At 40.8% G+C, this 24115-nt stretch overlaps 1 protein-coding gene across 2 annotated transcripts in view; it reads left to right on the forward strand.

Annotated features, from left to right (window-relative positions):
- LOC110499274 (URB2 ribosome biogenesis homolog) overlaps nucleotides 1-16059 on the forward strand; it is a 33071-nt gene extending 17012 nt beyond the window's left edge. For both annotated transcript variants that reach the window (XM_036956098.1, XM_021576306.2), the window contains 6 exons: nucleotides 137-297; nucleotides 619-729; nucleotides 1736-1978; nucleotides 11980-12076; nucleotides 13876-14015; nucleotides 15074-16059. In XM_036956098.1, coding sequence (XP_036811993.1) covers nucleotides 137-297; nucleotides 619-729; nucleotides 1736-1978; nucleotides 11980-12076; nucleotides 13876-14015; nucleotides 15074-15271 — 950 coding nt within the window. In that variant the 3' untranslated portion in view covers nucleotides 15272-16059. The remainder of the gene's footprint in view (nucleotides 1-136; nucleotides 298-618; nucleotides 730-1735; nucleotides 1979-11979; nucleotides 12077-13875; nucleotides 14016-15073) is intronic.
- The last annotated feature ends 8056 nt before the right edge of the window (nucleotides 16060-24115 follow it).

A 24115-nucleotide genomic window follows, 5' to 3' on the forward strand; every position in this document is an offset into this window, starting at 1 on the left:
ACAAAATAATAATACATATTATTATTAAAAAAATATTATTCAAAAGAATTGTACATTTAGAAACCATCTCATTTCCCAGTAATGGATAAATATAATGTATAATTATTTAATGTTAACCGTAACTCTTCTATGTTAGCACCATGGCTGTCAGTATCAGAGGTGAGGTCCCTGGAGGAGCCAGTAAAGGAGCTTCTGGACCAGCTGCTGGTCAGGAGTACCCCAGAACAGTTCCACCTTCTCCTGCTGCTGCTCCGAGACGGACTGGATACCTCCAAGTTCAGGAGCGGCTGTCATAGGGTAGGTGTTATATTTACTGCAAGTGTTACTGTACAAGTTGTGATATTACTAGCTACTGTAAAATGATGCTATCTGAGTTACAAGCTACTGTATTTGGTGTCCTGAATACTTAAACACTGAAGTCTGGATAACATTTCCATAATGGGCTAAATTGTATTTAACGCCACCTTTAAAACCTAGCTTTATATTTTTCCAACTAAATAATTCAGCACAGGAATCCCTCAATTTTCCCTCTTCTCAGTTCTCCTCTACAGAGATTTTCCCTAAAATGGTTATGTGGGCTTTGTTGACACACTACAAAGAGCACACTGTATTTTACAGGAAGTCCTTTCAACTGTGACGATAACGAAGCTGCTTGCCAGCGGCCTGCTTCCAGAAACCTGCTTAAAGGCGTTCTGGCTCATTGCACCTCAGATCATATCTGCCTTAGTAGTAAGTATTCACTGTGACATTTGATGTGCTGATTTGGATAAAGAAGGATTGTTTATCCAAATCAATTGATGCCACTGAAAAATATTATTTGAGCTAGAATCACTCAAAATCCAGTTATGGGGAAGGTACAATGTGTCCTTCTCACTTAAAAACCTGCGTCTTTCTCACTTAAAAACCTGCGTCTTTCTCACTTAAAAACCTGCGTCTTTCTCACTTAAAAACCTGCGTCTTTCTCACTTAAAAACCTGCGTCTTTCTCACTTAAAAACCTGCGTCTTTCTCACTTAAAAACCTGCGTCCATGCTTCAAGAGGGACAAAGCATTGGCTTTGGCATAGACTTATCATCGACTTAAAGGGTAAATGTGTTTCCTATCTAACGTAGAAACCCCCTTTGGGCATTGCAGAGAGCGCTGTAATTAGAACCACAGTCTGGCTGTCTGTTACAAAGCATGTCACGCTTCTCCTCCGCTGCACTGTCTCCTGGGTCTTGGATCTGATACGGGGGAAGAATTTATTTAGCTGGGGAAAGCCAATTTTGGGCTGCAGCAGTAAGTGTCTCTCCCTCCCTGTTACTGTCCCATTTAATCAAGCTGAATCTGGTTTCATTTATCAATATTGCCCCTTCTCACCTCATTGCAACTCTGCAGGAATAACTGACGTTAGGTTTTACAACACAACTACAATCCCTCACTATGTTCACAACACAAACAGGAATGTTGCCTCGTACCTTAATTGGTCTACAGTATATCAGTTTTTCTCTGTTCTCTCTATGGCTTACTGAGACCTATTGCCAAATCCAAATTTAAACTTTCATTGCTTAATTAACACATTTATTTACTTGTTGTCATCAACCATAGTAAAACATTGAGACATTTTGAGAACCCATACAGGATGTAGTACTTCACTCCTTGCTAGTTTCTCTCTTTCTGTCCTCCATCTTAAATCCATATTCCTCATTATATTCATCTCTGGTTCAACTCCCACGGTGCTCTCTGCTCTCTTTCAGTTTCTAGTGAAGGAGGCTGGCAAGGAGCCAACCCTGACTGCTGCTCTGACCGTGCCAGTGTTGGACACTCTGACAGCCATGCTCCGTCAGGGGGAGAGGATGCTCTCCAACCCCCACCACGTGACCATGGTGCTGGGGGCCCTGCAGTTTGTCCCCCTTGAGCACCTGACGATGGAAGTCTACCACGCTACCTTTGAGGCCATTCACGAGGCTCTGTTTGCAGTCATCCAGTGTCACCCGCAGGTTAGTGGCCTGGATTCGATAAATGTGTTTTTAGCAACGCACATGCACCGTCCACCGGAGGATCTGTCTTTTTCAGCCATCTATTTCCTGTGCTCGAGGAATGCAAAATCCACTTGTCACTTTAACTTTCATAGTTTTGCTTGTTCCTGTTGTTTTTTTCCCTCCCGTTAATGTTACAACCGAGGAAACGTATGTAATGACCTATCAAACACACTCCGGTAATGGCTGAAATGGTCTTAATAGAATACATGGTCTTTCTGTTGAATCTATAAGAACGCTAAAGCTTCTCAGGGATTTAACATACCGTCTCGACACTTACACCGTACCCAAACCGGCCTCGCACATCCCACCGTGCGCAAATGGATTTTGTCCCCCCACACCAAACGCGATCAAGACACGCAGGTTAAAATATCAAAACAAACTCTGAACCAATTATATTAATTTGGGGACAGGTCGAAAAGCATTAAAAATGTATGGCAATTTAGCTAGCTAGCTTGCAGTTGCTAGCTAATTTGTCCTATTTAGCTAGCTTGCTGTTGCTAGCTTAATTGAGTTTGAGTTTGAGTTTATTTTTTATTTTTACAGGGACAGTGCACATTAATCAACGTTTCAGTAAAAGTGCCGGTTTTAGCCAGCCGGCTAATTTTCAACCGCAGTCCCTGGGCAGGTTATTAAAAACAATTACAATATAGACAATAGCAACAGGACAAGCAAGACATAGCATACAGACAGAGCAACATAGGACAAGCAAGACGTAGCATACAGACAGAGCAACATAAAACAAAAAGCAGCAAGACAAAATTCATAAAAGCAACAAAGTGTTTCCACACCTCACAAGCTACAGACAACATGGAAAGCGGCAACACACAGCTAGGGACCAAGTTCACAAATCGGATTTACCTTTAGCCATGTCTTCAAGCATTTTGTGAAAGTGTGATATGTGGTGTAGTTATGTGTGTCTGATGGCAGTGTATTCCAGACATGGGAAGCTCTCACAGAGAATGCAGATTTACTAAAGGTGCTTTTCCTTAGGGGAACTATACAGTCACCTCTCATGGCAGACCTTGTGGATCTGCTGCCATATGTCTGGGTTTTCTGTTTAACAAAAATATTGAGTGGAGGGGGAGCCAGGCCATTAAGGATCTTGAATACAAGACATGCGTCGGTGTATTGCACAAGATTTCCCCAACTCAGGAGCTCATGCTTTCTAAGGATGTGACAATGATGATGGCTATTGGGCTTCCTATCAAGCACTTTGAGAGCCTGTTTGTAGACAGACTGAATAGGTTTTAATGTTGTACAGCAAGCTTGGGTCCAACTAGTCAAGCAGTATGTTAAGTGGGGGAGTATCATAGATTTGAAGTACAGTTTTGCTACCTCTGTAGTCAAACAATTTCGTATAAATCGGAAATTAGCTAGGTTGAATTTGGTTATTTGAATTACCTTTTTCACATGCTTTTTAAAAGAGAGGTTGGAATCAAGTATGATGCCAAGGTACTTAAAATCGGATACCACCTGGAGCTTTGTCCTGGGATATAAATGTTGTTATTTTACCTGAAATGCACAAGGTCCTCTACTCCGACAATTAATCCACAGATAAAACGGTCAACCAAGTAATTTGTAGTCATCTCTCCTCCTTCCAGGAATTTCTTCTTTGGACCTATATGGCGATTGGCAACTAACTTTCCTAAAAGGTGTATAACCACCACCGACCTCCGATCGTCTTTCAGTCACCCACGTGGGTATAACCAATGAGGAAATGGCACGTGGGTATGTGCTTCTATAAACCAATGAGATGAGAGAGGCAGGACTTGCAGCACGATCAGCGTCACAAATAGAACTGACTTCTATTTTAGCCTTTGACAACGCAGACGCTCATTGGCGCACGTGAGCAGTGTGGGTGCAATAATTGAATAACATGTATGTCTAAATGTATTTTGCTATGCACGCGAGGCAAGCGGTGTAGTTAGCATGAAAGATAAAAGATAAATAAAGACTTTATTTTGATGGGTGTTCATTTTTTTGTGGAATTTTAAAAACATACAATTGAAATGTTTACAAATTTAGATGCTCTGAAATTAAAACAACTTCCAAAAATGAACACACAAATTATAATGATGATATGTTTGATCTCGCAAACAACGTAAAGTATGTTTAGATAGGTCTGATTTTTATTAGGGAGGGATCTAATTTTACTGGGATCGAGGGGTGATCCAAAATAGGGGAGGGGCAAAATGATTGTTTATTTTTGCGGAAGTTTGTGCTTTTTGGGGGGCACAGGGGATGGTAGTGCGTTTATTTTCCCTGCTTAACATTTGCTTTTCTGCTCGTATTTTCCCTATAAACAATAGCTTGACTGACTTTTGATATTACCCTAATAAAGTTGAGAAACATTTGTGAATGTTTGGTATGGTGTGGCTATTATTAAGCTTTAGCTACTGCAGGCCAATTGTGCGCTGCCCTATGGAACTCCCAATCACGGCCGGTTGTGATAAAGCCTGGATTTGAATTAGGATGTCTGTAGTGACGCCTCTAGCGCTGAGATGCAGTGCCTTAGTCCGCTGCGCCACTCGGGAGCCCCAGCGCTCCAACTGACTCCGACAGTTGAACTTCAGGTGAGGGAAAACTACAAGAGTTACACCTATAATATAACAATATTATGCTTATCTTTGTACAAAATATTTGGATTGAAAATCTGTATAGCAGACGCAGTAGCCATCTGACAAAGTTAGTTTTGATGTCTTCACTATTATTCTACAATATAGTAAAAATAAAAACCCTTGAATGAGTAGGTCTCCAAACTTTTTTTTTATATTGATAAATAAAATGAATCAACCAATCCAAACTGTATAGAGTCCAAATGATGAATGGAAAGAGACATCTATTACGAAACACCAAAAATGTTAATGACATTCAGAGATTGCCAAGCCTTCAAAACTGGGTAAGGCTACAAGGTAGGGAGGGATGTATTGTCTGTTTGTCAAGATTAGAGGTCAACCGATTTAATTGGCATGGCCGATTTAATTAGGGCCGATTTCAAGTTTTCATAACAATCGGTAATCTGCATTTTTGGATGCCAATTAAGGCCAATTACATTGCATTCCACGAGAAAACTACGTGGCATGCTGACCACCAGGCTGACCACGCGAAGGTAAGTTGCTAGGTAGCATTAAACTTATCTTATAAAAAAAATAGTCAATCTTAACATAACTAGTGATTAACTACACATGGTTGATGATATTACTAGGTTAACTAGCTTGTCCTGCGTTGCATATAATCAATGCTGTGCCTGTTAATTTATCATTGAATCACAGCCTACTTCGCCAAACCGGGGGATGATTTAACAAAAGCTAATTCGCAAAAAAGCACAATCGTTGCACGAATGTACCTAACCATAAACGTCAATGCATTAAAATCAATACACAGAGGTATATATTTTTTTAAACCTGCATATTTAGTTGAAAGAAATTCATGTTAGCAGGCAATATTACAGTTGAAGTCCAACCTAAGTGTATGTAAACACTCATTTTCCAACCACTCCACACATTTTTTGTTAACAAACTATAGTTTTGGCATGTTCGTTAGGATATCTACTTTGTGCATGACAAGTAATTTTTCCAACAACTGTTTACAGACAGGTTATTTCACTTACAAGTCACTGTATCACAATTCCAGGGGGTCAGAAGTTTACATACACCTCCAGTCAACTTAGTGAATCTGTGGATGTATTTCAAGGCCTACCTTCAAACTCAGTACCTCTTTGCTTGACATCATGGGAAAATCAAAAGAAATCAGCCAAGACCTCAGAAATAGATTGTAGACCTCCACAAGTCTGGTTCATACTTGGTAGCAATTTCAAAACGCCGAAGGTACCACATTCATCTGTACAAACAATAGTACGCATGTATAAACACCATGGGACCACTCTGTCGTCATACCGCTCAGGAAGGAGATACGTTCTGTCTCCTAGATATGAATGCACTTTGATGCGAAAAGTGCAAATCAATCCCAGAACAGCAGCAAAGGACTTTGTGAAGATGCTGGGGGAAACAGGTACAAAAGTATCTATATCCACAGTAAAACAAGTCCTATAGCGACATAACCTGAAAGGCCGCTCAGCAAATAAGAAGCCACTGCTCCAAAACCGCCATAAAGCCAGACTACAGTTTGCAACTGCACATGGGGACAAAGATCGTACTTTTTGGAGAAATGTCCTCTGGTCTGATGAAACAAAAATAGAACTGTTTGGCCATAATGACCATCGTTATGTTTGGAGGAAATGGGGGGAGCCTTGTAAGCTGAAGAACACCATCCCAACCGTGAAACACGGGGGTTGCAGCATCATGTTGTGAGGGTGCTTTGCTGCAGGAGGGACTGGTGCACTCCACAAAATAGATGGCATCATGAGGACGGAAAATTATGTGGATATATTGGAGCAACATCTCAAGACATCAGTCAGGAAGTTAAAGCTTGGTCACAAATGGGTCTTCCAAATGGACAATGACCCCAAGCATACTTCCAAGGTTGTGGCAAAAATGGCGTAAGGACAACAAAGTCAAGGTATTGGAGTGGCCAATCACAAATCCCTGACCTCAAATCTATAGAAATGTGTGGGCAAAACTGAAAAAGTGTGTGTGAGCAAGGAGGCCTACAAACCTGACTCAGTTACACCAGCTCTGTCAGGAGGAATGGGCCAAAATTCATCCAACTTATTGTGGGAAGCTTGTGGAAGGCTACCCAAAACATTTGACCCAAGTTAAACAATTTAATGGCAATGCTACAAACTACTAATTGAGTGCATGTAAACTTCTGACCCCCTGGGAATGTGATGACAGGAATAAAAGCTGAAATAAATAATTCTCTCTACTATTACTCTGACATTTCACATTCTTAAATTAAAGTGGTGATCCTAACTGACCTAAGACATGGAATTTTTACTAAGATTAAATGTCAGGAATTATGAAAAACTGGGTATAAATGTATTTGGCTATGTAAACTTCCGACTTCAACTGTGTGTGTGTGTGTGTGTGTGTGTGTGTGTGTGTGTGTGTGTACACACGCGCACAGTTGAAGTCGGAAGTTTACATAGTCAAATACATTTATACACAGAGTACACACACACACAGAGTACCATTTTGGACACCTACTCATTCAAGGGTTTTTCTTTTTTTGTACTATTTTCTACATCGTAAAATAATAGTGAGGACATCAAAACTATGAAATAACACATGGAATCATGTAGTAACCAAAAACGTTTTTTCTTTTAAATCACAATATATTTGATATTCTTCAAAGTAGCCACCCTTTGTCTTGATGACAGCTTTGCACACTCTTGGCATTCTCTCAACCAGATTCTTGAGGTAGTCACCAGGAATGCATTTCAATTATCAGTTGTGCCTTGTTAAAAATAAATTTGTGGAATTTATTAATGTGTTTGATCCAATCAGTTGTGTTGTAACAAGGTAGGGGTGGTATACAGAATGTGGCCCTATTTGGTAAAAGACCAAGTCCATATTATGGCATGAACAGCTCAAATAAGTAAAGAGAAACAAGTGTCCATTACTTTAAGACATGAAGGTCTGTCAATACAGACATTTAAGAACTTCTGAAGTTTCTTCAAGTGCAGTCGCAAAAACCATCAAGTGATATGATGAAACTGGCTCTCATGAAGACCCAGAGTTACCTCTGCTGCAGAGGACAAGTTCCTTAGTTACCAGCCTCTGAAATTGCAGCCAAATTAAATGCTACACAGAGTTCAAGTAACGGACATCACAACATCAGCTGTTCATTGGAGACTGTGTGAATCAGGTCTTCATTGTCGAGTTGTTGCAAAGAAACCACCAATAAGAATAAGAGACTTGCTTGGGCCAAGAAACATGAGCAATGGACATTAGACCGGTGGAAATTTGTCCTTTGGCCTGGAGTCCGAATTTGAGGTTTTTGGTTCCAACCGCCATGTCTTTGAGACACAGAGTAGGTGAACGTATGATCTCTGCATGTGTGGTTCCCACCGTGAAGCATGGAGGAGGTGGTGTGGGGGTGCTTTGCTGGTGACATGGGCAGTGATTCATTTAGAATTCAAGGCACACTTAACCAGCATGGATACCGCAGCATTCTGCAGTGATACGCCATCCCATTTATTTATATATATGAGGTCGACCGATTTAATCGGAATGGCTGATTAGTTGGGCCGATTTCAAGTTTTCATAACAATCTGCATTTTTGGACACTGATCATGGCCGATTACATTACACTCCACGAGGAGACTGCGTGGCAGGCTTGACTACCTGTTACGCGAGTGCAGCAAGAAGCCAAGATAAGTTGCTAGCTAGCATTAAACATATAAAAAACAATCAATATTAACATAATCACTAGTTTATCTAGCCTGTCCTGCGTTGCATATAATCGATGCGGTGCCTGTTAATCTATCATCAAATCACAGCCTACTTTGCCAAACGGCTGATGATTTAACAAGCGCATTCGCGAAAAAAGCACTGTAGTTGCACCAATGTGTACCTAACCATAAACATCAATGCCTTTCTTTAAAATCAATACACAAGTATATACTATTGTTTGTACAAACCTGCATATTTAGTTAATATCGCCTGCTAACATGAATTTCTTTTAACTAGGGAAATTGTGTCCCTTCTCTTGCATTCCGTGCAAGCAGAGTCAGGGTATATGCAGCAGTTTGGGCCGCCTGGCTCGTTGCGAACTGTGTGAAGACCATTTCTTCCTAACAAAGGCCGTAATTAATTTGCCAGAATTGTACATAATTATGACATAACATTGAAGGTTGTGCAACGTAACAGCAATATTTAGACTTAGGGATTCCACCCGTTAGATAAAATACGGAACGGTTATGTATTTCACTGAAAGAATAAACGTTTTGTTTTCGAAATTATAGTTTCCGGATTTGACCGTATTAAAGATCTAAGGCTCGTATTTCTGTGTGTTATTATGTTATAATTAAGTCTATGATTTGATAGAGCAGTCTGACTGAGCGGTAGTAGACAGCAGCAGGCTCGTAAGCATTCATTCAAATAGCACTTTCCTGCATTTGCCAGCAGCGCTTCGCTGTGCTTCAAGCATTGAGTTGTTTATGACTTCAAGCCTATCAACTCCCGAGATTAGGCTGGTGTAATGTGAAATGGCTAGCTAGTTAGCGGGGTGCGCTCTAACTCAATTGGTGACGTCACTCGCTCTGAGACCTTGAAGTAGTTGTTCCCCTTGCAGAGTCCCCCCGCGGTTTTTGTGGAGCGATGGGTAACGATGCTTCGATGGAGGCTGTTGTCGATGTGTCCCTGGTTCGAGCCCAGGTAGGGGCGAGGAAAGGGACGGAAGCTATACTCTGTTACACTGGCAATACTATAGTGCCTATAAGAACATCCAATAGTCAAAGCTATATGAAATACAAATGGTATAGAGAGAAATAGTCCTATAATTCCTATAATAACTACAACCTAAAACTTCTTACCTGGGAATATTGAAGACTCATGATAAAAGGAACCACCAGCTTTCATATGTTCTCGTGTTCTGAGCAAGGAACTTAAACGTTAGCTTTCTTACATGGCACATATTGCACTTTTACTTTCTTCTCCAACACTGTTTTTGCATTATTTAAACCAAATTGAACATGTTTCGTTATTTATTTGAGGCTAAATTGATTTTATTGATGTATTATATTAAGCTAAAATAAGTGTTCATTCAGTATTGTTGTAGTTGTCATTATTACAAATATATAAATCAGCCTATTTAATCGGTATTGTCTTTTTTTGGTCCTCCAATAATCGTATCGGCGGTGAAAAATCATAATCGGTCGACCTCTAATATAGAGATCAATCAATCAAATTTATTTTATATAGCCCTTCGTACATCAGCTGATATCTCAAAGTGCTGTACAGAAACCCAGCCTAAAACCCCAAACAGCAAGCAATGCAGGTGAAGAAGCACGGTGTCTAGGAAAAACTCCCTAGAAAGGCCAAATATAGATAATAATAATATAGAGATACATGCATACATACGTACATATACACTACCGTTCAAAAGTTTATGGTCACTTAGAAATGTCCTTGTTTTTGAAAGAAAAGCTCATTTTATTGTCCATTAAAATACCCAATAATGAACCCTTTTGCCCTTAGAACAGCCTTAATTCGTCATGGACTCTACAAGGGGTCAAGTGTTCCACAGGGATGCTGGGCATATGGACTCTAATGCTTCCCACAGTTGTGTCAAGTTGGCTGGATGTCCTTTGGGTGGTGGACCATTCTTGATACACACGGGCAACTGTTAAGTGTGAAAAACCCAACAGCTTTGCAGTTCTTGACACAATCATACCGGAGTGCCTGGCACCTGCTACCATACCCTGTTCACAAGGCACTCTTGTCTTGGCCATTCACCCTCTGAATGGAGACGTGGGGTTGGGGAATGGGATTGGATGTTGTTTTCTTTTCTTGTTTATACTAAATACATTATTCTTACTGTTTTTCCGTGCTTCTACACCTGCATTGCTGTTTGGGGTTTTAGGCTGGGTTTCTGTACAGCACTTTGAGATATCAGCTGATGTACGAAGGGCTATATAAATACATTTGATTTGATTTTGATTTGATTTCTTTTGAGTGGCAGCCTACTGGTACGATGTATAAACTTAGAATTTGAAATGGATAATGTACCCCCCCCCCCAAAAGGGGGATGGTTGTAATTTAGAATGAAGATTGAGGATTTTTGGCGAGACAAGGATATCCCTGCCGGCCAAGCCCTTCCCTAACCCGGTCGACGCTGGGCCAATTGTGTACCGCCCCATGGGCCGCCCAGTCGCGGCCGGCTGCGACAGAGCCCGAACCCAGTATCTCTGGTGGCACAGCTAGCACTGCGATGTAGTGCCTTAGACCACTGCTCCACCCGGGAGGCACCCGTTTTCTTTATTTTAACATACACAAAAATACCTGATACAATAAGAAAATATACAAGTGCATTTTTAAGGGGAAAAAAGTAATACCTGAATTCCCACAAAAATACCTGAACTTTCTATATTTGTCCATGCCAGCAAAAAATCCAGTCAATATCTGGGGATTATAAAAATTGTACAAATCTTCACCCGTTGTCCAATTTTGATGACTGTTGCTAGTGTTTTATAATTTACCCAGGAAATCATATTGTGCATTCAGTGTCCACTGATCTACGGACTGACCCTTAGAAAGATTGTCTGGCAACTCAGGTTTCTAAGAAAAATTCTCACTGTACCAGAATTTGAATCATATGTCCAAATTCACAATAACATTATCCTATTTGCAGTACTTTGACAACAACTATGCTGCAGGTTTTTTAGTCTCAATCCCGTTGGGCACCAGGTTACTACTGTAACATATGATGTTAGCTGATACAAAAAATACTTATCCAGACGTTGAAAGATCTGACATGCGTCAGCAACGTCTGAGCAGAGGAACACAACCAGAATCTTTCCCTGGCTTGATTCAGCCTTTTACACAAGCGCCCAAGGGAGTGACTCGCTTACCCCTTCCCCATTCGCCTTGCCCATTATTCTCCGTCAACCTTGGATCCAGGCCAGCATCTAAGTTAGCCTGTTTCAATCTGACATTGAACATATTTTGAGGGTGGTAACCAGGGAAAATATCCCACTGCCTCCCGCTGTAGGCAGTGAAGCAGTTTCTTTTCTCAGAGACAAACATCAGAATCAATTTCTGGAAAGGGCTGTTGGTCTGTGCCAGAGGGGCGCTTAAGTGGAGGCAGATGTGCTCTGGAGAGGGGCACGTCTTTGGCGTGAACACTGGAGGGTGCATGGAAACTATTACCTCGCTGACTGATGACTCATAGGAATATCACAGTGCCTGAGAATTGTGGGCCAGTTTTTTTTATCTCTTGCTCTCGTTTAGAGACTGATGGCATATGACTAAATCTAATAAAATCTGAATGTCTTGCAAATGCAATGTTGTCAAAGTTTTAACTTTTTGTAACGTGGCCCTATTTTGGTATGTACCCAGGTGATGCTGAAAGCGGCACCGTCCTTCCTCAACTGTTTCTACCGCCTGGTGGTCTCCATCATGCATGAGGGGAGACAGAAGGGCGAGGCCGAGAGAGGTAAGGCCATCGGTTCATGCATTCAATAATTTATTCACTCACCCATCCACCACTTCATACAGTAATCTAAGTATTCTCCTATTAACTCATAACCTCAAGTGATAGGAATGACATTGGCGTTTACAGGAATTGGCTAAATGTTCTTCCAATAAATGATTTAGCAGTTTCTATTTTCCTGTTGGTTCCCATTTAAAGAAGAGCAACCACCCATCTTCATGTGTATTAAATGTATTTTTCAGCATTTAATCATCACACCCCTTGATAAGTATGACACCGCCTGTTGTTTTAAAAGTTGACATAATATTTAGCCTGGGTTCCTCCCAAAGGAGTCCTATGTAGATATGTGCTGTCAGTGTCAAACGACGCCAGCATACTGTCGCCAGGCTAACCAGTCCTGTTAATCGGGCAAGAGTATTTCATGGCATTTAAGTATGTTATAGGTGAGTCGTATCATGTTACACTATGTAAGAGGTGGTCGTGCCCGCTCCACATTCCCAAGCAGACTACACATGAAACTGGGCCTATTTTAATCTGTTGACCTTACCCTGTGGGAAGAGAGAAAGGAGAATAATGGTTTCTCCTTCAGTAATGTTACATTTCTGTTGCTGGTTGTATGCCCTGCTGGTCCCCGTGGACTGGATCAAAACCAACATGAGGGAAATACAAAAAACAAATCCCACTGAGGGTGACGGAACTGTCGAAGGAGACATGAAAAGCACAGCTGGAGTCCCAGCCAAGCTCGTGGATGAACACCTTGTTAAAACCCTGTAATCCTGTACTGCTAAATGCATCCCTTATGAGTTGAATCAGTGTTGAGGAGCTGTATTCAGCTATGTGATCAGCATATTCAGGATACATTGTTTTCCTGTTTTTGAAAGGAACAACATAAGACAGCAACATGATTTCAACATCAGAGCTTACCTGACGTTATTGACGAACAGGAAATAATGACATACTCAATTATTCAACAGTAATTGTCTTCAGGTGGGGTTTATTTTTTTGATGTCATAGATAACACGTTCTTAATGAGAAGACTGTTTGTGTTCGTCTTCCATAGCCAAAGGAGGCCACCACTGCAGACATCTGGGCAGATCTCCCCTGTTCCAGACAGAGCAGGAAGGGTCAAGAAGGAAAAATGGAGTGGAGCCACTCATTCGTTTTAACTAGCATGTCAGGCTCAGCGCGTCATGTCATTAGTTCCTGGCTGGCTCTGTGAAATATAGTAACCCTCACGGGATACATTTCATGGAGACTGGGTTGTTTGGCAATACCTGCCACCCAGACAATGGTGGCCATATTTCTCCTCTGTGGCTATAGCTATACTGTACATCCAATGAGTCACAAGAGGAAAAAAGGGATGGATAAATTGTTCCAACTGGGCCTTTGTTGTCTAATGGGCTAAACTGTTTTATGCAGACTGTGAGCATAAACATTAGTCTATACACAATTAGAATGGTTAAATGGCTCTTGTTGCTCCATATTCTGGTCTTAGCTATCATGATTGAAATCTCAACTTATACAAAACCCTATTCTTATTGTACTGCTCTGTCACAATGCATTCACAATATCTTAATTCTCAGCCCGCACCCTTGGGATTTGATTCAAATGCTGTGCTTTCATCAGCAATACAGCCCAAGTCTGTTTTAGGAGAACAGTGCACTCTGAACACACTGCTGCATCACTCAGTCACCATTTTGCACAAGTTGTACCACTTCTGGAGTTCTGGCTGAAATAAATGTTTATCCTTCAGCGTTTGGTGTGGTCTAGTTTTCTAAAAGCTTTGCTCTTCTATTCCCCAGCCCCTGAGATCGATGCGGAGGTGCTTTTGAAGTGTGCTCGTCTGGTGGAACGCATGTACTCCCACATCGCCACCACAGCCGAGGGCTTCACTATCCTCTCCTCCTTCATGGTAGCACAGTACGTCAGCGAGCTACAGAAGGTAAGATCTTCTCTCATCAAGGAAGATGGCCGTGACGTTTCGCTCACAGTTTTAAAAGGCGATTAGGCTATTTTATTATACTTTTGCAGGTTGAAAACATGAATTTTCGTCCTTAAATGGCCTCCAGAGCTTCCTTCTCTCCTTTATCATCCCTCACAAGCCCTTACATCTGAAGGAAATACACTATCTGCACATTGAATACCAGGATTTTAATTTGATCCATTGCTGTTTGTTATTGTGGAGTTAAACCATGCTTGGTATTGCATTTAGAGCTGCTAAGGCAAGTCCTCTGGACTTCTCAGATTTGAAGGAAAGAGAAGTCAACATTTTCATTTCCGCCATAATCTAGTCCCAACCTGCGCCAACTTGTCCTCTAAAGAACTGTACTTACTGTAGACTCTGGTAGACTATTTGTCCGTCTCATTATGTGATGCCGTCTGAGCATATCTGGCACTGTCTCAATGTGGAGAAACCACATTTTTTCCTAGGGTCTACGAGACTGCATTCACGTTACTTGACTGCGTGCCATAGTCAGCATTTTCCATGGAACAGGCAGAGAGAGGGAAGAAAATGTATGCCCTCTACTGTAAGTCGCTCTGGATAAGAGCGTCTGCTAAATGAAATGGCTAACATGTCATTTTGCAAACTCTAAGATGCATGAGGATTGATTTGTAATAGCAAACTCTTTGAGTAAGAATTAAACAAAGGATTGGTTAAAGCAATAGTTCAACGCTACCATTGTTCTTTCAACGTTAACTAAGCCAACAAACACACCTCCAGTATGTGCCTTGGCATCTCTCTAAGAGGTTTTGTTGAGGCACTGTCCAGTTTACAGCTGGCAGTACATTATGTTCCTACCGGGCTTTCAGAACTGCCTCAGCTGCATTCACAAATAAAGGTGTAAGAAAGAGGCAAAACACTGATCAGCCATCTCACTCATCACACCAACATTATGATATTTCTGAGTCTATTTTAATACCCCTTCCCCAGCCTCACTCTGTCAAATTGAAACCCTCGCCTCCCTTCTTCTCCTTTCCACTCTACTCCACACCCTCAAGGTTACTCTGCAACCAGACATCAAGAGCCACCTGACAGAGGGAGTTTACAGGATCCTGGACCTCTGTGTTGAGCAGGACGTTAAGTTTTTGAACACCACCCTCCAGATGGGTGTCAGAGAGGTGTTCAACGATCTCTATGGCAGTTATTCTCATTACCATAAAACCCAGCGGCAAGGAGAGGAGAAATACACAGCCTGACATTCCCCTCTACCATCTCTCTTTCCAGAAATACTTTTTCTTTATAGCAGCCAAGTTTTTTTTTTCTTAAACAACTGTTTAAACATGTAAATTGTATTTTTTATGTTTGTGTGTTGGTTTAGTAGTGGGACAAAAAAGGTAATTGACAACAAATGATGTCTCAAGTGTGTTTTATTTTAATACATTGTTTGGCCTTTCTTGTATTGATGGCTAATGTACTGTAACTTTAGACTATCCAATTTTCAAGATTTGATTTACAGTGCCTTCAGAGAGTAATTCATACACCTTGACTTATTAAAAATTGTTACAGCCTGAATTCAAAATGGATTAAAATTTTTGTTTTTTCGCTCACCAATATACACAATACATATTAGAATCACCTTTGGCAGCGATTACAATTGCGAGTCTTTCTGGGAAAGTCTCTGAAGAGCTTTGCACACCTTTATTGTACAATATTTGCACATGTATTTTTAACAAAAATTCTTCAAGCTCTGATGTTGGTTGTTGTTCATTGCTAGGCAGCCATTTCCAAGTCCAGCCATAGATTTTCAAGTAGATCTAAGTCAAATCTGTAACTAGGCCACTCAAGAACATTAAATGTTGTCTTGGTAAGCAAGTCCAGTGTATATTTGGCCTTGTGTTTTAGTTTATTGTCCTGCTGAAAGGTGAATTTGTCTCTGTGTCTGTTAGAAAGCAGACTGAACTAGGTTTTCCTCTAGGATTTGGCCTGCGCTTAGCTCTATTCGGTTTCTTTTTATCCAAAACCGTTCAGATGCTCCAGACTATTGTGTGAGAAGACCAATTTTCATGGTCTGAAAAACACTGCTCTAGCTCTGTCACCTTTCACAGCAGATGCAGAAGTGGGACATAGGTGGATGCGGTGGATTGAAACGCATCCAACACTAATTTCAATTCCACTTGGGTGCGGACGTCAACTTAAAAAAATAAAAGAAACTAAGCACATTTTTACTCCTGAACTTGTTTAAGCATAATATAAAAGGGATGTAATAATTTTATGCTTTTTTTGTTTTCATTTGGAGACATTTCTAAAAAAAGGAATTCCACTTTGACATTATGGGGTATTGTATGGGTAGACCAGTGACACAATCTCAATTTTAATCAACTTTCAATTTGGATTGTAACAACAAAATATGGAAAAGGTCCAGGGGTGTGAATACTCTGTAGGCACTGTATGCTTTATCTGGGAACTCTGTTTCAGATGTGACGAAAAAGGATACAAGTAAATGATTACTATACCATTACAAAGGCAAATTGGAAATGGTTTAACCCAACATATACAGCATGTACAAAACATTAGGGACACCTTCCTAATATTGCGTTGCACTCCCTTCTGCCCTCAGAACAGCATCAATTTGTTGGTGTCGAAAGCGTTCCACAGGGATGCTGGCCCATGTTGACACCGATGCTTCCCACAGCTGTCAGGTTGTCTGGATGTTCTTTGGGTGGTGGACCATTCGTGACTCACACAGGAAACTGTTGAGCGTGAAAAACCTTAACCCTAATTGCTCCTATAAGTTGCTCTGGATAAGTGCCATGCTCAAGGGCAACACGACAGACTTTCACCTTGTCGGCTCATGGATTCGAACCAGTGACCTTTCGGTTACTGGCCCAATGCTCTTAAACACTAAGCTACCTACCACCCATACACATACACAGTTTCAATTGTCTCAGGGTTTAAAATCCTTCCTTAACCTGTCTCTTCCCTTTAATCTACACTGCTTTTGATTTAACAAGTGACATAAGGGATCATAGACTGACCAGGTGAAAGCTATGTCATGGAAAGAGCACGTGTTCCTAATGTTTTTTTTACACTCATTGTATAGTGGAGGGGAATGTCATTGACTTTATCACACGCATTCCTCATGAAACATTGTGCCTGAAACTTTCCCTTGTGATTTGCCATACATTTGTTATTAACTACCAGATGAGAAAATCTTAGGAGAAATGTGTATTATATTTGGGGTTGGCTTTTGCAGACGAATACAGAACATCTTATAATTTTATAAATAATGAACAGTATGACAGATATGTTTTACAGGCGAAGGTCATTATGGAACTACAATTTTTGAACGTTATCATTTTCCATAAGGGCTCCTCAAGCGAGTGTAAATCCTTCAGTAAAACTCAATATCTTCATTTTGCAAGTGTTGTTTTCCTTTTCTCTGGTCTCAATAAGTATTTGTTCCCTCGTGTAATATATGGGACATTTCTCGTGTGTGTGTGTGTTATCCACTACCAACCTTGAGTTTGAGCAGCCAGTCTTAAATGTTTCATTTTACATTTGAGTTGTTAAGCAGATGCTCATATCCAGAGCGATTTACAGTTAGTGCATTCATCTTAAGATAGCTAGGTGGGACAACCGCATATCACAAGCATAGAATATAGACCTCCGTAGTCAGAGCTAGAAGGTGGGGGGGGGGGGGTTTGAAGAGGTAGGGTTTCAGATGTTTTTGGAAGATTGGCAGGGGGAAGCTGGTTCCACCATTGGGGTGGCAGGACAGAGAAGAGCTTGGACTGGGCTGAACGGGTAGGTGTGGGAGGGCTAAAAGACCTGAGGTGGCAGAACGGAGTGTTTGGGTGTTGGGTTGGAGCTAGCCTGAAGGTAGGGAGGGGCAGTTCCTCTTTCTGTTCCGTAGGTAAGCACCATGGTCATGTAGTTTCCATTTGAATACTCTTAAATCTCATAAACACATATTGTGAAGTAATTACATAAACACGGATTGTTTTAGTCTTAGACTGTTTGTTTATTTAGCCAAAGCTTTTACTTAGCCAGGTCAGATATCTGGCAGGACTGCCATTTCTCCCTGCGGTTTTCTGCAACTGTCATGATTTACAATGCCTGAATCTACCAACTTGCCTGGCAAGGTTTCCTATAAGATTCACTGAAGCTCATTTATTTAATTAAACTGGTTATTTAATTAGAGTGAATGGCCACTGCAATCACTGAGTTGGCCAAAAGTTTATATAAAACTTGCAGGCCAGTGACATCCAGGCAAAGTGGAAAGACTTCTGCTTTAAATAATGAAACAGGGCATTTCTGGCTCCCTTACACATTCCCTCCTTACTTTGCTAAAAGGAGCGTTCTGCTGGCATCTTTCCATTCTCAGTTCTCCCAAAGTCATAACCCTGACATTGCCTCACAACACGAAGAAATTAGAACAATTACTGTCTGCCTATTCTCATAGGGTTGCTGTGTGTCAACCGGGTGCCATTTATGGGCATAATTGTGTTAGTGAATATCCCTTATGGCCTTCAAATGACCAGAGAGGGTAAACAGACAACTTGTACCCATGGTATGGCTATATGTAATTCTATCATACCTATCAATCAAGTTAGAGTAAAAAGCTACCTTAGCTGGCATGCCTGGTGGCAAGGTTGGTAGACTTTAGAAAAGCAAGCAATAACTAAATGTACTGAATAAGACTCACATCCTTTCAATCCTTTACCCAGATTTTAACAGAGATGCAGACAAGCACATTTAGTTTATTTAAAAAGAAGAACCACCAGTCAGGATACAGACAGCTCAAGAGGTAAACTTATAGTAGCATAATGATTATGGCTCTAGATTGCAGGAGATGTTGTTGTGCCCCCTCCGATTTTGGGGGTGTATGACACTCCTGAGAAAGGGAGCCGTGTGTGCTGGTCCAGTGAGGACTCAGAGACCCTTTTCTATATTTCCTGCAGCTGCACAAACTCTGGGGGCTCTGATCTCACTGGTAGACCCCTCGAGGCAGCATGGGTGATGTGTGATTGGGTATGAGTGTGTTAGCCATAACATTTCAGATGTCAGGGGATTGGTGGGTGGAGAACAAGGGAGAAGCTTCAGGCTTAAACAGCCAGGCTGGGGGAATGACATGCATCCGTATCACTGTACAGTAAAAAATGGTTGGTACTGCCACCCAACCACAGGTTCTACAAATAAAGACGAGGCCTTTCTGAACAGCACACTGTCTGTGCAAGGAATGAAGTGCAGTGTTTGTTGGGGTATAGATGGTGTATTGGTGTGGTGTACAGGTACTAGTAAGGGATTGGTGGAATGTGTTTCCCTTTTAACACAAGGCATTTTGTTGTAATTATTTTTGGGCAACGGTTGAGATGGAAAAATGTCAGGAAAGATTTCACAATGTGCAACTATGGCCTTTACTAAAGGTGACTCAGGTGCTTTGTATTCTAAAGGAGAGGGAAGTCTTACACAGAACTATATTTAACGAAAAGCATGGTATTCAGTGAAGGCACTAACCTTCCAAGATCTTATTGCATCACTGAAAACCTGTAATTCATGTTAGTTAAACATTGAAAAGTTAAGCAGAATAGAATGGCTGCTTGTAGGATGTCAATCACTGAACTAACATGTTAAATTAATTCCACCTCATAAGGTAAAGCTAAGTAAACTAATCTATCAACTAATATATAATGAGTTGATTTGATTCTGTCCAACTAACAATGTATATCAAGATTGTGTAGGGAGGTCCCAGAAGAAGCTACAATGACTTCCATTGTATTTGTTATAATGATGTTTGCTCAGGGTGGGAAAGTAATGTAGAATTATGGGGCGGATTTCTGTAGAGTTATTGTATGGGGGTAACAATGTTATATAGTTATGCTAATACACCAGCCTGCCGTTGTACAGTATGTATAGCTCTGTTAAGGTCAATAAAGATCTGCATTATTGTGTTTGTCACGCATATGCTGTTGTAGGAATAGGTAATTACTTGAAAAATACAGTATTCACACCCCTTGAATTTTTCCACATTTTGTTGTTTTACAGCCTGAATTTAAAATGGATTAAATTACGATTTAAAAAAATCACAGACCTACAAACAAAACCCCATAATGTCCCAGTGTAATTATGTCATACAAATGAAAACCTGAAGTGTCTTGAGTCAATAAGTATTAAACCCATTTATGGCAACCCTAAATAAGTAAAGATTTGCTTAAACTAGTCACATAATGGGCCTCCCGAGTGGTGCAGTGGTCTAGCTGTGCCACTAGAGATTCTGGGTTCGAGTCCAGGCTCTGTCGCCGCGTCCGGGTTAGGGGAGGGTTTGGCCGGCCGGTATGTCCTTGTCCCATCGCGTACTAGCGACTCATGTGGGATGGGCGCAGTGCACGCCGACAAGGTCACCAGATGTACTGTGTTTCCTCTGGGCAAATTGGTGCGGCTGGCTTCCGGGTTAAATTGGCATTGTGTCAAGAAGCAGTGGGTTGGGTTGTGTTTTGGAGGACGCACAGCTCTCGATCTTCGCCTCTCCCGAGTCCGTACGGGAGTTTCAGCGATGAGACCAGACTGTAACTACCAATTAGATAGATACCATGAAATTGGGGAGGAAAAAGGGCAAAAACAATTCAAAAACTGGTCACATAATAAGTTGCCAGTACTCTGTGTGCAATAATACTGTTTAACATGACTTTTGAATGACTACCTCTTCTCTGCTGTACCCCACAAAAACAATGATCTGTAAGATCCTTCAGTTGAGCAGTGAATTTCAACCACAAAGACCAGGTAGGTTTTCCAATGCCTTGCAAAGAAGCAGACATTGCATATCCCTTTGAACATGGTGGTTATTATTACACTTTGGATGGTGTATCAATACACCCAGTCACTGCAAAGATACAGGTGTCCTTCCTAACTCAGTTGCCGTAGAGGGGGTACACCAAATAAAAATGTGATAAAAAAAATTTTTAATGATTTTTTTTATTTTTATAATATTATTCACATTTTCAAACACATTTATATTTTCCAATGGGGCAATACATTTGGGTGAGGTTTTTACTTGCCTGAGTAGCCTCGTTCCACTGCCAAAAATAAAATTAAACCATCTAGTGTACAGCGAAATAACAACACAATGTCAAATACAGGTAGCCTAACATCCAATCACATTAACCGTTACTCTCTCGCGGGAATTCCACTAACGGCTCATGTTGGTATCTGTACTGATGGCGCAAAAGCCATGATGAGAAGATATAGTGGAGTGGTAACGTGCGTGCAAGCAGTTGCTCTCGACACCACTTGGGTACATTGTAGCATCCACTGAGAGGCTCTTGCTGCCAAGTGAATGCTTGACAGCTTGAAAGAAGTTTTGGACACTACAGTGTAAATGGTTAACTTTGTTAAAGCAAGGCCCCTGAACTCTCGTGTATTTTCTGCACTATGCAATGATATGGGCAGTGACCATGTAACGATTTTACAACGTACAGAAGTGCGCTGGTTATCAAAGGGCAAAGTATTGACACGTTTTTTTTTTAAATTGAGAGACGAGCATAAAGTTTTCTTTACTGACCATAATTTTCACTTCTCTGACCGCTTGCATGATGACGAGTTTCTCACACGTCCAGTCCAGCTCCAAGACAGGAGTCTTCCTCTACGCCAATTTCCAGTCCGAACACGGCGTCCAGTCCAGCTCCAAGGCAGGAGCCCTTCTCTGCCCCGATGGGGGGGAGGGGGCACCAACGTGTGTAGGAAACACCTTTCAACTGACAACCAAATGTAGCCTCTTGTGATTTTAGTTAAACTCATATGATTATTTGGGAAGTATCATTCTCTGCATTCTGGATCACCACTCGTTAATTAATCATCTCCTCTGTTCACACCATCTTGTTCCCCCCTTGATGTAACAGCTCGACAACCGCTCTGACGTGTGAGGAGGTACTGTAATTGAAACGATTCATACTGATGCTCAGAAGTCACTTTCATCTGGACATCCCTTCAATATTCATTAACCTGTGTCTTTCCAATAGTCATTGAAGTCCTATAATAGCCCTTGAAGTCTACTTGACAACTCTTGTTTAAGCTCCTCTTACTTTAATGAGGGGAACCTAATTTTTTCTGGCAGAACTACCATGCGGCCTCTTGTCAATGGCAATTACAGCTCTGGAACCCTGCTTGTCCTACTTGCTCTGTCTTTGGGAGTGGCTAGGGAATCCTTTGATCAGAGACTCCATCTTCTGTGTTTTAAATGGGAGTTTGGAAGTTCCGCCTAGAGATGCAGGCCTCTGTGAGTCAGTAACTCTGTAGTAACAGATGCCACCTCACCATAGGTGTTGATTAATTACAGCATACAGCTTTGTGGTTTTACAACAAGGAACCAAAGTAGGCCTACAAAGTAACTTGCAGTATACAGTTTGCTGTCTCCATTTAATATATGGACAAAAAAAGCCAATTTAATAATCAAATCTATTTTGACGTGGGCTTACCTCTCACTGATGCTCTAATGTTGATTTGTATGGAGCCTAATTGATTCATTAAGCTGTTTGTATGCGACGCTAAATTCACTGAGATCAATCAGAGGCGTGTTAAACCTTCTATTCTTCCTTTTCATAATAAGAGATGGAGAGAGATACTAATTACTACATTGTGTGCCCTGAGCACAAGGGAAAGGTTATTTAGGGAGATGCCTTCTCTGATGTCTGAAAAATGTCATGCAAAAATAGATTTTCCTTGATACTGCTAGAATGTATTATGTATATATTTGGAAAAAAGCCTCCTATTAGAGGACAACTGGGTGCTATAATCATTTGTATTCTTTTTTATGTTAATGGATTAACTGAATACATGTTGTAAAGTATTTCATTGGGAAAGACTCTGGCTATTAGGCAGTGTTGGGCCAAGTATTAGAGAAGAGTACAAAGAGATGTGGTGGCTGCAAAGCCTTGGTGATATTAACTATAATTGTGTGAACTTCTATGATCAGTAGCCTAGGCTAGGATGTCATACTTTGAGAGTGAGACCACATTAATTAGGCCATTAAATTAATTATATTAGTGCCAGAGAAGGATTAATGCACAGCATTTAAGGTTTAAGACATGAAGTAGATATAACTGCGGCCTTCTCAATCATTATCATGAAATTGTGGGGAAACAAATAGATGACATACTATTCGCTAGTTACATTAGCCAAAATACTCAATGAGCCTCTTCACTGTGGGTCAACAGTTTGTTGATATGAGAGAACTTGTGAATAAACGTTGGAAATAATACAAATAGAATCTCCAGTTACTAAACAATGCTTTGTTTATGCTTTGGGGGGGGTACTGTCACGTTCTGACCTTAGTTCCTTTTTATGTCTTTGTGTTAGGTTGGTCAGGGCATGAGATGTGGTGGGTAGTCTATGTTTTTTTTTCTAGGTTGTTATATTTCTATGTGTTTGGCTTAGTATGGTTCTCAGTCAGAGGCAGGTGTTGTTCGTTGTCTCTGATTGAGAATCATACTTAGGTAGCCTGTTTTCCCCATTTTGGTTGTGGGTGTTTACTTTCTGTTTAGTGTCTGTTCACCTTACAGAACTGTTTCGTTTTCTCTTCGTTATTATTTTGTGTAGTGTTCAGTTTGTTCAATTAAAACATGATGAACACTTACCACGCTGCATTTTGGTCCTCTTCTCCTTCCACCAACGAGAAGCGTTACACAAATAAAAATGTAAAAACATGGGGTAACCAACAGTGGTCCAATTGGAAAGCCAGTAGGATGCTAGTTGTATTTAAAACAACAATCTGTAAGAAAAAATTACAAAATATAACTATTGTAAAATAGATTGTGTTTGTAAAATGTATACAGTATGTAAAAGCTGGAAAGAGAAGCCCAAGTGTTGAGAGTGAGACCACATTAATTAGGCCATTAAATTAATTATATTAGTGCCAGAGAAGGATTAATGCACAGCATTTAAGGTTTAAGACATGAAGTAGATATAACTGCGGCCTTCTCAATCATTATCATGAAATTGTGGGGAAACAAATAGATGACATACTATTCGCTAGTTACATTAGCCAAAATACTCAATGAGCCTCTTCACTGTGGGTCAACAGTTTGTTGATATGAGAGAACTTGTGA

This window comes from Oncorhynchus mykiss, chromosome 20 (genome assembly GCF_013265735.2).
Source record: "Oncorhynchus mykiss isolate Arlee chromosome 20, USDA_OmykA_1.1, whole genome shotgun sequence".
NCBI lineage: Eukaryota > Metazoa > Chordata > Actinopteri > Salmoniformes > Salmonidae > Oncorhynchus > Oncorhynchus mykiss.